Source organism: Solanum stenotomum, chromosome 12 (genome assembly GCF_019186545.1).
Source record: "Solanum stenotomum isolate F172 chromosome 12, ASM1918654v1, whole genome shotgun sequence".
NCBI lineage: Eukaryota > Viridiplantae > Streptophyta > Magnoliopsida > Solanales > Solanaceae > Solanum > Solanum stenotomum.
Genome location: NC_064293.1, coordinates 47871888 through 47886554, shown reverse-complemented (window position 1 = coordinate 47886554; position 14667 = coordinate 47871888). Strand labels below are relative to the sequence as shown.

General features: G+C 35.2%; 1 protein-coding gene across 1 annotated transcript; it reads left to right on the top strand.

Moving 5' to 3' along the window:
* Nucleotides 1–3843: 3843 nt before the first annotated feature.
* Nucleotides 3844–13516, top strand: LOC125847995 (structural maintenance of chromosomes protein 4). The gene is made up of 28 exons (XM_049527770.1): nucleotides 3844–4166; nucleotides 4285–4374; nucleotides 4675–4776; nucleotides 4856–5032; nucleotides 5194–5324; nucleotides 5551–5629; nucleotides 5711–5868; nucleotides 6118–6193; nucleotides 6424–6552; nucleotides 6659–6803; nucleotides 7477–7607; nucleotides 7886–8038; nucleotides 8125–8314; nucleotides 8458–8591; nucleotides 9033–9191; nucleotides 9581–9889; nucleotides 10007–10183; nucleotides 10295–10378; nucleotides 10455–10664; nucleotides 10779–10868; nucleotides 10949–11070; nucleotides 11200–11355; nucleotides 11442–11549; nucleotides 11633–11693; nucleotides 12644–12778; nucleotides 12871–12958; nucleotides 13051–13123; nucleotides 13207–13516. The coding sequence occupies exons 1-28, from the start codon at nucleotides 4014–4016 to the stop codon at nucleotides 13325–13327; spliced, it is 3741 nt and encodes a 1246-aa protein (XP_049383727.1). The 5' UTR covers nucleotides 3844–4013; the 3' UTR covers nucleotides 13328–13516.
* Nucleotides 13517–14667: the final 1151 nt, after the last annotated feature.

Below are 14667 nucleotides of genomic sequence, written 5' to 3'. Positions count from 1 at the left end.
GGAGCTTTGATTGGGAGGGGAGTAGGACGATGATGAAAATTCTGTCTCAGCCATTGATTAAGTCCGAATGCTTTTCTTGTAATGGTCATCTTTATTAGGTGATGATAAGAATTCCCCTTACATATATAGTGACTAACTGATTATGTAGAAGTTGCCATGATGGTGTCGTGTCATGTTATTGAACTGATTATGTAGAAGTTGCCATGATGGTGTCGTGTCATGTTATTGAGTTATTTTTTAATCAGAGATGTGTTAAATTAGGTCTTAGGCCTAACTCACACCTCAAAAGCTAGCTCAAAGGGAGGAGGAATGCCCAAGTCTTATAAGGAGTCCACCCATCTCATTAACCACCGATGTGGGACTTTTGTCATTCTTTAACAAGATGGATAGAGCAAATGGCATTATAAGTGTCAAGTTTTGCTCAAGTCTCTACATAAATTTGATATTGTCTTGGAATTCTATCCTTAATGTAGTGGGTAAGCTATTTTAATTTATGTTCGATTGCTTACTAATCTTCTGCATCCCTTGAGTATATGTTATCATGTTTTTTGTTATATAACCCAAATGATTCTTTTACCCAAGTTCTTTCAAGAAAACAAAGCTAAGTTATTAAAAGAGTATGGCAGCAAATTTCTCAACATCATTCTCCATATACCCCAAATTATATGTGGCTGATAATTGTAAGTGCTAGGGAAAATTAACAGAAGGGGGAGATATTGCAAAAAGACTCACGTTTGGTGCGCTCTTATTAAAACGAGCACAACAATATATGTCATGTTCTTAAGATTGCATGTGGCTGGATAAGACCAGCACAATTGTGTGATATATACATCTTAGATAGAGTTAGGTATTATGGAAGGGAACAAAGCTTTAGGTAAGTGTTAATTTTTAATCAGGTATGTGTCAAATCTATGAATTTTTGAAGCCTAACAGCCGCATGTTTTTTTTCGGAAATTCCTCTACTTTCTTTAATTTAGCTTGCAGTTCCACTTAACGTCAATGTAAATTTATTTTCTCCATGTGATTTATAGGCTATGAATTCGAGCAGTACAATCAATCATTATGTGTATTGAGATAGACTGTTAATTTGCACTACCTACATCACACTGCCTTTGGAGTGTGACTCAGCTCTTTTCCAAATCTTGTGTGAATGTGAAATACTTTAATTTTGTACCAAATTTCCCCAGTAAAAGTTACGGTACAATATGTATAATTAAAGAGTGGGTATTCTTTTTTCTCTTTTTTACATGGTCTTCACCCAGATCTATTAGGGGTCGTTTGATTGGAAATAAGTTATCCCAGGATTAGTTATCTTGGGGTTAGCTATCCTGGGATAATTTATCCACCATGTATATGGGATAACTTATCCCATCACTATGATATAAATGGTGGGATAAGTTATCTCAAAGATGACAACCAAACAAGATACAAATTTTTTATCCTATCATTATTTATTTTTATTCCTCACACCAAACGATCCCTTATTGTTCATGTTATATGATGAGCTAACTTGCTAATTAAACTCATTGGAGAAAGTACTATGGCGACATTTAGTGCATTCATTCTTGATCATTCTATGCTCCTGATAGTGATAAATCATTTATCTTAGGCCAAATTTAAGGACTGTCCATTTGAATGAAACTAACAAAAATGTGCAAGAAATAGAAATAAGGAAAAATTATCTAACTCAATCATATTCAAAATGAAAGAAATAAGGAAAAATGTACAATATCATTTCATATTTTTCAGTGGTGAAATCTATCTAAAATTTAGAGTTGCAGTTTTTTTCTCGATCAGTGGGCCAAACACAATTTTACATTGGCCTGAAAATAATTCGAACACATTATTCTAGGCTTGTTCATGCAGGAGCAGACATAATTTTGAGGTCGCTATTCAAATTATACTCTTTAAGTTTTAATTTTTTTCTAAGTTTATTTACTTATTTGAAAATTGAAACAATATCAAGCTAACAAAACACGTCTTTAAGTTTCAACTTTTAACCATATATGTCAGCACTTCAGGTATTTTTGATAATTAGTCCCATTCCGCAAATGCAGTTTCAAACCATTCTGCATGATTTAATTTTTTGTATGGTTGTGGATTCTCATGGCCTCCACATTTGAGGGATGAAAATGATACCTTAATACCACTCAATTAGCAAATGGTGTGCTTGATAAATAAAACACTACGTATTCTATTCTTTATTTTTATCCATCTAAATAATTTAAGATTTTATGTCGTGTTGTATAGTTTGCAAAGAAAAGCAAAAAAAACAAAAAAAGCCATAGGCGCCACTTTCCTAGCTACCAATTTTTTTTTGAAGTGTAGACAGATGAGAATTCAATTGCAGTCCAATAGGAACAGATATGTTTGGAAAAATGGAAATTGTAGCCAGATGGGTATCTAGTGAATAGACACGTAATTTTAAGTAAGGTAAAAGAGGCTCACTTAAGGCCCGTCTGACCATAGATTTCCCAAATAATATTTAGATAAAATTTTGGCAAATAGTGTTTATCCGTACAATTTGTCATTATTTGACAAATATTTTTGGCAAATATCCCAAATTCCCAAACACTAGTTTTTTCTAGTATTTGGGCCAAATCTCATTATTTAGGATCTTTTGAAAATTAAAATTTTACACCAAACTTTTATATTTTACAAAAACACCCTCTATAATAGTTATTTGCGTTGTATTACATAATTTTTTACGTGAACACCAAAATAGTGATGAAATATGAAAGTGATGATATGGTTGTTGATGAAAATGATGAACAATCGGCTCAGGGTAACAAAATCATGTGTTATGTCTACTTCACGATGCTTGTTGCACTCACTCCAAACTACCACATTGCTCTAGTGTCATGGACACTACTTGTTATTTGTTGCAACGAAGATCCAATTGACTTGTAATACCAAATTATGGTTAGTTTTGATAGTTTTTAAAACTTATGGGTATAAATTATATTTTTCTAAAAAAATGAAATATATTTTCCAAATATTATGGCTAAACACATGGTAAAATTTATATTTGCCAAGAATATTTGAAAATCTATGACGAAACGCTAGCTTATATAGAATGAGATATATATACAGCTTGTATTCATAATGGATTAGTATTACGATGCTTACACATTGAATTATACAGTACCTCAATTGACGTTTAAATAGTTTCTTTGAACCATTTCAACTTTCAAGTGTCTAAGGTATCTTCAAATTGTCACCTTCTCTTTGTTGAACTTGACATTAAGTTCTCAAACAAGGCCTTCTCAAACAATATATTATCAAAGAGCAAATCATACATCATAGGTATCAAAATATCTCAAGGCACCACATTAATAAATCACATGTTTTCATTTTTATTTTACAAATGGATGTCTGCAACTACACGCTATTACAAAATTTCAAATACACATAGTTATACAAAGATCCACTAATCAATGATAGTGCTAATTAGTTAGCTAGTATTCAAAATAATTTTTTCACATGATACAAAGCCATGTTTTAGAGTTCAAAAATTTTGAAATTACAATTTGAATTTTGAAGAATTTAGAATTTGAAATTTTAAGCAATTTTCATAAGCATACACTGATTTCAAATAAAAACTATGAAATTGAGATTCCAAACCTTATGGACCTACGCGTACCAAGATTTAGGCCAGGAAAGGATTATTTGGGCATCAGGAAATTAGGCCGACGCGATGCCGTTTACGACGTTCAAACGGTTCAATTGACTGGGCTGGGCTTTGGCTTAGAAGAGCCCATTATAAGAGGCTAAATCATACCGGAGTTTCCCGCCCATCTATTCCTAGTTGTTCTTACCAAAAATTTAAATTCTTACGCTACCACTAAAAAAAAAAAAAAAGGTAGTTCAAATCTTCTCTCACGCTCCTCTTCTACCCCAGCACTTCGCCGGACTCCTCTTCTACTCCAGCACTTCGCTGGAGTTGACCTTCAGTAGCCAGTCTTTCCGTCCTTCTTTTCGGTACAGCCTAAAGCTATTCTCCGGGAGTAAACATGGCCGTAGATAAGGAATTCTCGAACTCCCACGAATCCAAAAATGAGTCATCTCATCCTGGATCTAGACCTCCCAGGCTATTCATTAAAGAGATGGTGATGAGAAACTTCAAATCTTATGCGGGCGAACAGCGCGTTGGCCCATTCCATAAGGTTAGGGTTTGCTTTTACATATTTTCCAGTAATTGAGTATTTCAGGAATTAGGTGGTAATTGAATATTTTAGAAATTAAGTTCATTCCTTTTATGTAATAAAATTTCCCACTGTACAGAGTTTTTCTGCAGTTGTTGGTCCTAATGGTAGTGGAAAGAGTAATGTCATCGACGCAATGCTCTTCGTCTTCGGAAAGCGGGCCAAACAGGTAAGATTATGAGTATTTTTTTTTTCCGTGTTTTTTGGCACCATGACTGACAAAATTGGAAAACTCATTGTCATAACTTCTAAAATATTATTCTCTTGGTGAATAAAGTAAAAGTTGACTATGCTACAAAATTAGTTGATCACTAGCTTAGTTACCTTTGATGTAAAACTCACTAACCTGTATGATTGTAAACGGCTGTTAGCTCTGCTATGTTGGAGCTTGGGGACAACAAGCCTTTTAAAATGGACCGTTCCATCTGTATGCTTATTGAAATTTGAGCTTCAATGATAAACTCTGCAGATGCGTCTAAACAAAGTGTCAGAGCTCATCCACAATTCAACTAACCACCAGAATTTGGAAAGTGCTGGCGTGTCTGTTCATTTTCAGGAGATTATTGATTTGGTAAATGTGTATTTTCCTGTTTCTGAGATAACTATTTAGAATCTCTGTTATATTCTAAGTGTTTCTTTTGTTTAAATAGGATGATGAGACATATGAAGCTGTTCCTGGAAGTGATTTTGTAATTACACGTGTGGCATTTCGAGATAATTCCTCTAAGTACTATATCAATGACCGGACAAGTAACTTCACAGAGGTCACTAAGATGCTAAAAGGGAAAGGGATTGATCTAGATAACAACCGATTTCTGATTCTTCAGGTCTATATTGTTTTTGTCATGTGATCTTTGTTAATTCACAAATTGGATTCTATTCATATGGAGATGTCCATGGAATTTTGAAAAATCCAAACTTCTCATAGATAGATAGAGAGGTAGGAATTTCTTGAACGAACCACACTAAATAGGTGGTTCTTTTGCAGGGTGAGGTTGAACAAATATCACTGATGAAACCTAGAGGACAAGGACCACATGATGAAGGCTTTCTTGAGTATTTAGAGGATATTATCGGAACCGAAAAATACGTTGAGAAGATTGATGAATCATTCAAGCAGTTAGTTCTCACTCTGAAATGAAATTCTTTTTGGCACAAAAAATGTTCTTAGTTTCAAACTGAATCTTGTGATATCATAATAGTTATGCTACTCTTTTCCTTACCAGTATGTTCTTTCCTTCTCCGTTGTGTATGTTTTGCATCCTCAGTGAGAAGATTATGTGCCTAAAAAGATGCACTTGATGCCTCTAGAATCTGCATTCACTATTTTTTGATGCTATCATAGGCTAGAATCCCTCAATGAAAGAAGGTCTGGTGTTGTTCAAATGGTTAAGTTAGCTGAGAAAGAAAGAGATAACTTGGAGGTAAGGTTAGACCATTACATAATTTATGATTTGCTTGTGCTCTTAGAAATGTGTTCATGTTGTCCATTTCTTCAATAACAGGGAGTAAAAAATGACGCAGAAGCCTACATGCTTAAAGAATTATCACTTCTCAAATGGCAAGAGAAAGCAACAAAATTGGCTTTTGAAGATAATTCAACGCGAATTACGGAGATGCAGGCGAACATTTCTGGACAAGAAGAGAACCTTAAAAGTGAAAGGTGGTTTACTATATTTTGTGAGGGCTATGCAAGAGCATAGTGCTTTATTATTTGTTGTTTACTTAGAATAAATATGGAACTTCCCTCCCTTCTTTGTTTTCCCTTTTTTCCCTTAGTTTCTTTGCAAGAAAAGAGGCGAATTCCTCTATCAGTGCCTGTAGTTACATTTCTTCATTTCAATACAACCCCCCTTCATTACAATAGTGCTTTCATTGAGTGCTGAACTCAATGAATGTTTTAACTTTCCAGGGAGAAAATTAAGGAAAATAGCAAGGCATTGAAGGACCTTGAGTCAAAGCATTCAAAGTTTCTGAAAAGACAAGAGGTATGGAATAAAAAGTGTGTATACCCTTTGCATATTATCATGTAATTAAGAATGAGGTGGTTTCTTTGGGAATCCGTAAGCATTACGATCTTATGGTTTTAAATCTGATAAACCAGAATGAGGTGGATTCTTCTCCTACTTGCTGAGTTGAATTAAGTATCTTGATTAATTGGTTTGAGTACTATTACAATGGTCAAAGAATACAGATTTATTTTGTTCGAAACTTGTAGGAGCTTGATAACAGTCTAAGGCGCTGCAAGGATGAGTTCAAGGAATTTGAGAGGCAAGATGTAAAGTATCGAGAAGATTTAAATCACTTGAAGCAGAAGATAAAGAAACTGACTGATAAAATTGATAAGGTATGATATGCTGAAAGTTGTACCTTAGATTACAAATAAATACATCTTTGTGAAGAAGAGAATCTTAGTTACTCGTAATCTTACTGTTTTTATTTCATTTTGAAAGGATTCTCGTAAAATTGCTGACACAACTAATGAGTGCGAGGAGTCTGCAAATCTTATTCCAAAATTGGAGAAAGATATTCCAAGCTTGCAACAACTTTTGGTGGGTGAGGAGAAATTTTTAGAGGAAATAAAGGAGAATTCTAAAGGTATTGTACTTGAACCAAGTGCTTGTTTGGAGGTTTGTATGTCAAATACTCTGAATTTGTCCTATTGCCATTATGCAACATTTTACAATTAGTTAATCTTTCAACTACACCTCAATTCCAATTAGTTGGGGTCGGCTATATTCTTATGTTTGGTTCTACATTATTTTGTCCAGTTAGGGATCTCTAGATCTCACACTTATCTCTGCTGCCCAGGCATGTAAGTTCCTGACCAGAGTAAATACCTTTTAAGAACTTAAGATCAGAAGTGAGTGTAACAGCAACAACAATTACCATTCCTTTTTCAAAGTAATTGATATCACCGTATCGGTTATAAGGTTATTTTCTCATAACTCTTGATCAGTACATATGGAGTGGCATCACACTCAGAAGCCTTCTTGACTTTAAGCTGCTGGCTCGTTTCTCATTTTAAAGGTCTCCTTTTCTTTTTGACCTCTTTAGAAAATATTTCCTTGGTTTGATAATTAATGGTTGTTCTTATTGGTGGTTTTGGGTAAGAGTTAGATGATTAGCAATTTAAGTTATTAGTTATTACATAAGGTCACTTTTGCATGAAACCGTTGGTGCTTATTGCTAATAACAGCCTTATTTATTGGTCTAGCTCTAACTTATCAAAATATATTGGTCTCACTCTTGTACAATTGTTTCCAAATAGTTGAAACCGAGGCTTTCCGCAGTGAGCTTTCTGCTGTTCGATCTGAATTAGAGCCTTGGGAAAAGCACTTAATTGAGCACAAGGGAAAGCTTGAAGTGGCATCAACTGAAAGTAAACTTTTGAGTGAGAAGGTATTTGCTGATTATAACATTTAAGATCTCCTCTCTACTCATACACCGGCAGCTCATTCCTTACAATATGATTCACTTACTCTATGAGATCTGCACTTTTTAACTGAAGCTGCATGAAGTATTTTAGTCATGACCTGTCTTATTCCAACATTGACGCTTAAAATGCCAAGCGCATTACCTCATGTCAAGTTCCACTAGCAGTTTTTCAGAATAATACACACTTCCTTAAGCTAGCTATTTAATCTTTCACTAATGGGGTTTGTCATTAATGCTTTCAGCATGAGGCTGGGCGTGCTGCGTATATTGAAGCACAAGAGCAGATTGTGGAAATACAGAAACGAGTAGAGATGAAATCGGCAAGCACAAAAAACATCGCCAATGAGCTTGAGAAGCACAAGCTTAAAGCACTTGAGGCTCGAGCTGTTGAAAAGGTATGTGTTTTGACTATCTCTACCATTTGTCATTTTAACCAGCTCTTGAATTTGTTCTGGGATGTGATGTACTTGACTGGTTGTAGGAATGCCTTCAAGAGCAAGAATTATTGATACCTCTAGAACAAGCTGCCAGACAAAAGCTTACTGAGCTTTCATCTGTTATGGAATCTGAGAAGAGCCAGGGATCTGTCCTAAAAGCAATAATGCATGCTAAGGAGGCAAATGTGATAGATGGCATTTATGGTCGAATGGGTGACTTGGGTGCGATTGATGGTGAGCATATTCGTGTCACATTTAAAACTAGTTCGTGTTCTTTGCTTTATTATTGTTTCATTTGTTGACAGAGTGAAATTAAGAGCTGAACTATAGCTCACATAATTTGAGCATAAATTACTGAATATTTTATTTTCCCACAGCAAAGTATGATGTTGCCATATCAACCGCATGTGCTGGGCTTGAATATATTGTTGTAGAAACTACAGAAGCAGCACAAGCTTGCGTGGAGCTTCTTCGAAGCAAAACCCTTGGTGTAGCAACTTTCATGATTTTGGTATGTCTCCTTTATTTTTGTAGCTTCTTAAACTATGCACCACCTTTAGAGAAGCTAACCAACTGGTCTATAATTGGATTGAAATCTTACTGTCTCTGTTGAACATATGAAAGAATATGATTGCTTCAGTGAAAATTAAATAAGAAGCTGGATCATAAATTGACCTCCGTGAGGATCACAGTACTTTTGTAGTTGGTAGTATTTTCCTAATGCTAGTTGGCTACAAAAAAAATTGAAATTAAGTGGATAAAAGTATTGCATTCAAATAGTAGATAAATCTCACATTGATTTTGGGGATTAAATGTATTTGATTTGAACTAGAAAGTGTGTTATTACCTTTAAAAATTACACTTCCAAAAAACACATTGGGAAGGAGCCCCTGAAAAGTAAAATCATTGGTATTATTTCAAATGTATATTTGATTTTACATATTTTTCGCAGGAAAAACAAGCTCATTATTTGCCTAAAATCAAAGAGAAAGTCAGAACGCCAGAAGGAGTCCCACGCCTTTTTGATTTGGTTAAGGTCCGAGATGAGAGGATGAAACTAGCATTTTTTGCGGCATTAGGAAATACAGTTGTTGCAGAAGATATTGATCAGGTGATGTTTACATAATTCTTTTAATTCTTTCGTGATGAATAAAACTGCATTGACTATTTGGCTTGTCATACTATTTCTTGACCTGCTTGGTAAAATTATCTCTAGTCAACATTTTGACTGATTAGCAAATGCAATGATTATTTTCTTTGCCGCCAAAATGGAAGATTGAGAAATTTAACACTTGGACGTCTTGAAACGAGATTTTAGCTGGGGTTCTCCAGTTATCTATTTTTGGACATACAATAACATGGAGATTTCAAATACTATTTTTGTAAGGATTGCTGATTGCTATAATTGTACGTCAAGACTCGGACAACATGCATTATATGTATTTTCATTGTTAGTCACAATTGCTGGATCAAGAATTTGCGACACTGTTAATTTTGCAGGCATCACGTATTGCATATGGTGGGGACAGAGAGTTTCGCCGTGTTGTAACACTTGAAGGTGCTCTTTTTGAAAAATCTGGAACAATGAGTGGTGGAGGGGGTAAACCTCGTGGTGGTAAAATGGGCACATCTATCCGTGCTGCTAGTGTTTCACCAGAGGCTATATCTGCTGCTGAAAAAGAACTTTCACAGATAGCCGAAAACTTGGATAATGTACGCCAAAGAATTACTGATGCTGTGAAGTGTTACCAGGCCTCAGAGAAGGCTCTTTCTCTTGGCGAGATGGAATTAGCCAAATGCAAAAAAGAGGTCTGACGTGCATGTTTGATTGATGTTATTTGCAATTGTTTTCTATGACTATTTTTAATCTCTCTTAATGTTTGTCTTGCACCATCAGAGCTAAATGCTTTTTTGCTTTCTGTACAGATTGACAGCCTGAAGTCCCAATGCGATGATCTAAAAAAGCAACTGGATTCCTTGAGAAGTGCATCAGAACCTAGTAAGGATGAAGTTAATAGATTGAAGGAACTCAAGAAGATAATTTCTGCTGAAGAAAAAGAAATGGACAGGCTTACACAAGGTTCAAAACAGCTGAAAGAGAAGGTGATATAACATGTCTAGCAGTTTATCCTTTTCTTAAGACCATTCTATTATTATTTTCAAGTGAAGCTAGCTCCAAAGGCTGTTTCAAAATCCAATGTTTTATGTCTTCAGGCTTCAGAACTTCAGAATAAAATAGAGAATGCAGGTGGCGAGCGATTGAAAAATCAAAAGGCAAAAGTTACTAAAATACAATCTGTAAGTGGAAAACTGATCTTTGTGCATGCTAAGCTTATGTGATTTACTGTTTACACACACTTTTTCCCCGCTGTAGGATATCGATAAAAAGAGCACAGAGATCAACCGTCGTAAGGTTCAGATTGAAACAGGACAGAAAATGATTAAAAAACTGACAAAGGGGATTGAGGAATCAAACAAAGAGAAGGAAAGTCTACTTGCTGAGAAGGAGAAGTTACTTTCCATCTTCAAAGAGGTCGAACAGAAAGCTTTTACTGTTCAGGAGGACTATAAAAAGATACAGGAGGTTGTACCATTATTTCATGTTAAGATGTGCATCATATGATTGTGCAAGTTGCTTTGATTGTTTTTGCAAATTTCTATTTTTTTTCCTAATGTTTTTGTTTTAATGATTTTCTAGCTCATTGATCAGCACAAAGATGCTCTGAATGGTGCTAAAAATGAATATGAAAATTTGAAGAAGACTATGGATGAGATGCGGTCATCAGAGGTTTTATGGCACTCATTTTGACATTTTTTCTTCCTTTCATTTATAAATGCTTATGTGATCTAATGCAAGTGGAGCTGCAGGTAGATGCGGACTACAAGTTACAAGATATGAAGAAGGTTTATAAAGACTTGGAACTCAAAGGGAAAGGATACAAGAAAAAACTCGATGATTTGCATACTGCTCTGTCAAAGCATATTGAGCAGTAAGTCCGGGAGATTTCTTTCTGAGGCAAAACATGTCATCACATTGTCAGCTTCCAATCTCTTTCTGATACACACAGACCCCCTCATCTGTTATTATTTTTTTTTTTTTGTACTTTATCTGTGTATAGAATTCAAAAAGACTTGGTGGACCCGGAAAAGCTTCAGGCAACTCTAAGTGACGAAACTCTTGCTCAGACTTGTGATCTTAAGACAGCTCTTGAGACAGTTTCACTTCTAGAGGCTCAACTGAAAGAGATGAACCCAAATCTTGACTCAATTTCTGAGTAAACACTTGTACTCATTTATAGAGAAGCTAGTAGCATGACTATGTTTCTTGATATTAATTGCTAATAGTCTCTACTGTCACTAGGTATCGGAAGAAAGTATCTGTGTACAATGAAAGAGCTCAAGAGCTTAATTCTGTTACTCAAGAGCGTGATGATATTAAAAAACAATATGATGAGTGGAGAAAGAGAAGGTAAGTTCCGTCCATCCTACAAATTAGATTTCTCTCTTCCATTTGCCAATGTTTTCCTTCATTAGCTTAGAACATCTCTGTAGGTTGGATGAGTTCATGGAGGGCTTTAATACCATATCTTTGAAGCTTAAAGAAATGTATCAGGTATTCAGCTCATTTTTGACTTGTTTTTTAATATGAAAGTTTTCCCCATGTAATACTCGAGTTGAATTTCATCTGGATCAGTGATTCTGCCATTCATAATTTTAGGTGTAGAGGAGTAAAGTGTGCTTTAGCAAAGATAGTAGGGTATATATATTTTTGTTTTCTTTTTATGACTGTGGTGTACGGGCCAACTTTCGCGCACCTCGACTAATTCCACTGGATACCTGCCACCTCCCATCAGCAATAGGTACCATGTAATTCTGTCCACCAAGGCTAGGACAGATGGGAAGAATCATTTAGTGTTTTTTTGTCTCCCGCTGAGTTTTAAACCTGAGACCTTAGGGTTCTCAACCACTTTATGGACCACTAGGCCACACCCTTGGGTGCAATTGTTTTCCTGTTCTTAATCCTGTAGTTGCATGTATCAGGTATTCAACTCATATTTGACATGTTTTCTTATATTAAAGTTTTGCCCATCTAGTACTTGAGTTGAATTTCTTCTGGGTAAGTGATTATATCACTTAATATTGTACATCATCTTGATTGTTTTCCTTTTATTAATCCTGTAGTTGCAGGGCATCTTCTTCTTATTTTCTTGTTATGTCTGATTTGGATATTTGCTCATTTTTCTGGTGCATGGACCTATTTGTTTAGAAATTGGGATTTATGTTGTGTGCCAAAAAAAAAAAATTTTCGCTTCAAATTTCTTTCCATGTTATGGAAAAGCAAGTATGTTGATGGTTATCCTTTTGGGTTTTGGGGACTCTTTTAGTTCATGATATACAACTAGTTAACCATTTCTAAGTAAAAGAACCTTTTAAATATAATAGCAAAAATAGCAAATTGTTGTCATCAAAAAATAAAATAAAATAGCAAATTGTAAAGTTATTACCTGCATGAAATATACACCTAGATTAATAGTGTATTACTTCTTTTGGTGATCTCCCCAGATGATCACCCTTGGAGGCGACGCAGAACTGGAATTAGTGGATTCTCTTGATCCGTTTTCTGAAGGTGTTGTTTTCAGTGTTAGACCTCCAAAGAAAAGCTGGAAGAATATTGCTAACTTATCAGGTGGTGAAAAGGTGAGTGTCAAAGAGTGGCTATGGTGGTTTTTGTATGTTAGTGAAACATTGTATAAAAGCAATCCGGTTTCTAATAGCAATGTTAATTTCAGACCCTCAGCTCATTGGCTCTTGTTTTTGCACTCCACCACTATAAACCCACTCCACTTTATGTGATGGATGAGATTGATGCTGCTTTGGGTATGTTCTTTTTCTGCTTGTTGCATTTGGCTAATAAAGATCAAGCTCCCAATATCTTCATGCTTTCTTTGTGATTTCCTTGTATGTCACAGATTTTAAGAATGTCTCAATTGTGGGGCATTATGTCAAGGACAGAACTAAAGATGCACAGTTCATAATCATAAGGTACTGTATTGGCATTTGTCCGATTCAAAGAAACAAGCACTAAGAAGCTATAGTTATCTAATTTTTGTTTTGATGATATGCAGCCTTAGAAACAATATGTTTGAGCTAGCAGATAGGCTAGTTGGAATCTACAAAACGGATAACTGCACCAAGAGCATTACTATCAATCCAGGAAGCTTTGTAGTTTCTCAGAAAGTTGCTTGAGGTTGTTTTAGAATTTCTGATCCCTTTCTTCTATCTTCCCTGTGCTGACAAGAATCTGGTTGATTAACACCTTAAGCTAACATGGTAAGTTCTGTATTTTGTTGGAAGTCATTGTAATATGTATATTTCATCTAATGAGTTACGGAATACTTATTGATATGATTAATGAAAGTTTGTGTTTGTAGTTAATGGCTACTTTCTATTAGAATATATTTTTAAACAGTCAAATTTTGATGTTGCATAGCATTAATGGGAGTATTTCCGAGTGTCACGATTTCAATTTTACTTGAAGATTATAGGCACTTGTTTGAAACTTGGATTTGAGTTAGTGGTTGTGAGTACGCTTTACTGTAGTTCCGGTGATCCTACTCTTAGTAACTGGTTCAGATTCAACTGACAGGATTAGAACTGCATTTGTAAACGTATTTGATTAATTTAAGTTCTACAATATAGTAACAACTGTTGTTGAAGACTATATGGACAGTGGTTTGCGTGTACCAACACACTTCATATCAATTAATTATTAGTTGATGTCGCTGCCATGGGTATAAGACAGTCAAAACAATTATTATTATTTTAGAATTTTTGACGAAAAAGATAATATATATGTGACTTGTGTCCCTAAAGCCACATGTATGAGATTGTTTTCAGTTATGCGACTTGTGTCCCTAGAGCCACATGTACGGTTTCAGTTTCTGTGCAGGAGCCAGGATGTGCACTCCCAAGTCCCATCACTATTACAGGAACAGTAAGTTAACAATTATCTAAATATAAAGTTTGAATATGCGCCAAAGGTGTAGACGCAATTGACTTGATCCACGATTATCTTTCTTATTCAGCTTTGAGGTAAGACCAGACAAGATAATGACATGGCATCCTCCTAGTTTAATTTCATATTTAGGCTCCACATGTTTTCTCATATAAGTTAGTGCCTAGTGGGACGAATACTTAGATTTACCTCCATTAAAAAAGGAGCGGACTCGTGTAAATGGCCTTGCGCCAAACGGCCCCAACCTTAACTGATTGCCTCTCCAAAAGACAATTCTCATTTCTTTATCTTATTATGTTGACATTTATTAAAGTTTTCAGTGTACCTAATCTTATCATAGAGAACTTTCCTTGCAGTTTTCATTATGATTCTTTCAACCTTCCTGTCAATAACCAAGATTCTAGCAAATGAATTTGATCATTTAATTAATAACACCTTTGGTATGTGGAGCTTCTCAATAAGATCGACGAGTCACTTCTTAATGGAGGGACATGCTGCATGCAGCCTTTTTTATGAGTTCAACAAAAACAATCACAGAAGTTTCAACGAATATTAAATTCTGAATCCTTAA

Bases quoted from the DNA above. Each gene is read 5' to 3' on its own strand.
- LOC125847995 (XM_049527770.1), top strand. From the start codon at position 4,014: ATGGCCGTAGATAAGGAATTCTCGAACTCCCACGAATCCAAAAATGAG. The intron at 8,315-8,457 runs GTGAGCATATTC...ATTTTCCCACAG, and splicing joins TGACTTGGGTGCGATTGATG to CAAAGTATGATGTTGCCATA. The intron at 12,959-13,050 runs GTATGTTCTTTT...TGTATGTCACAG, and splicing joins TGAGATTGATGCTGCTTTGG to ATTTTAAGAATGTCTCAATT.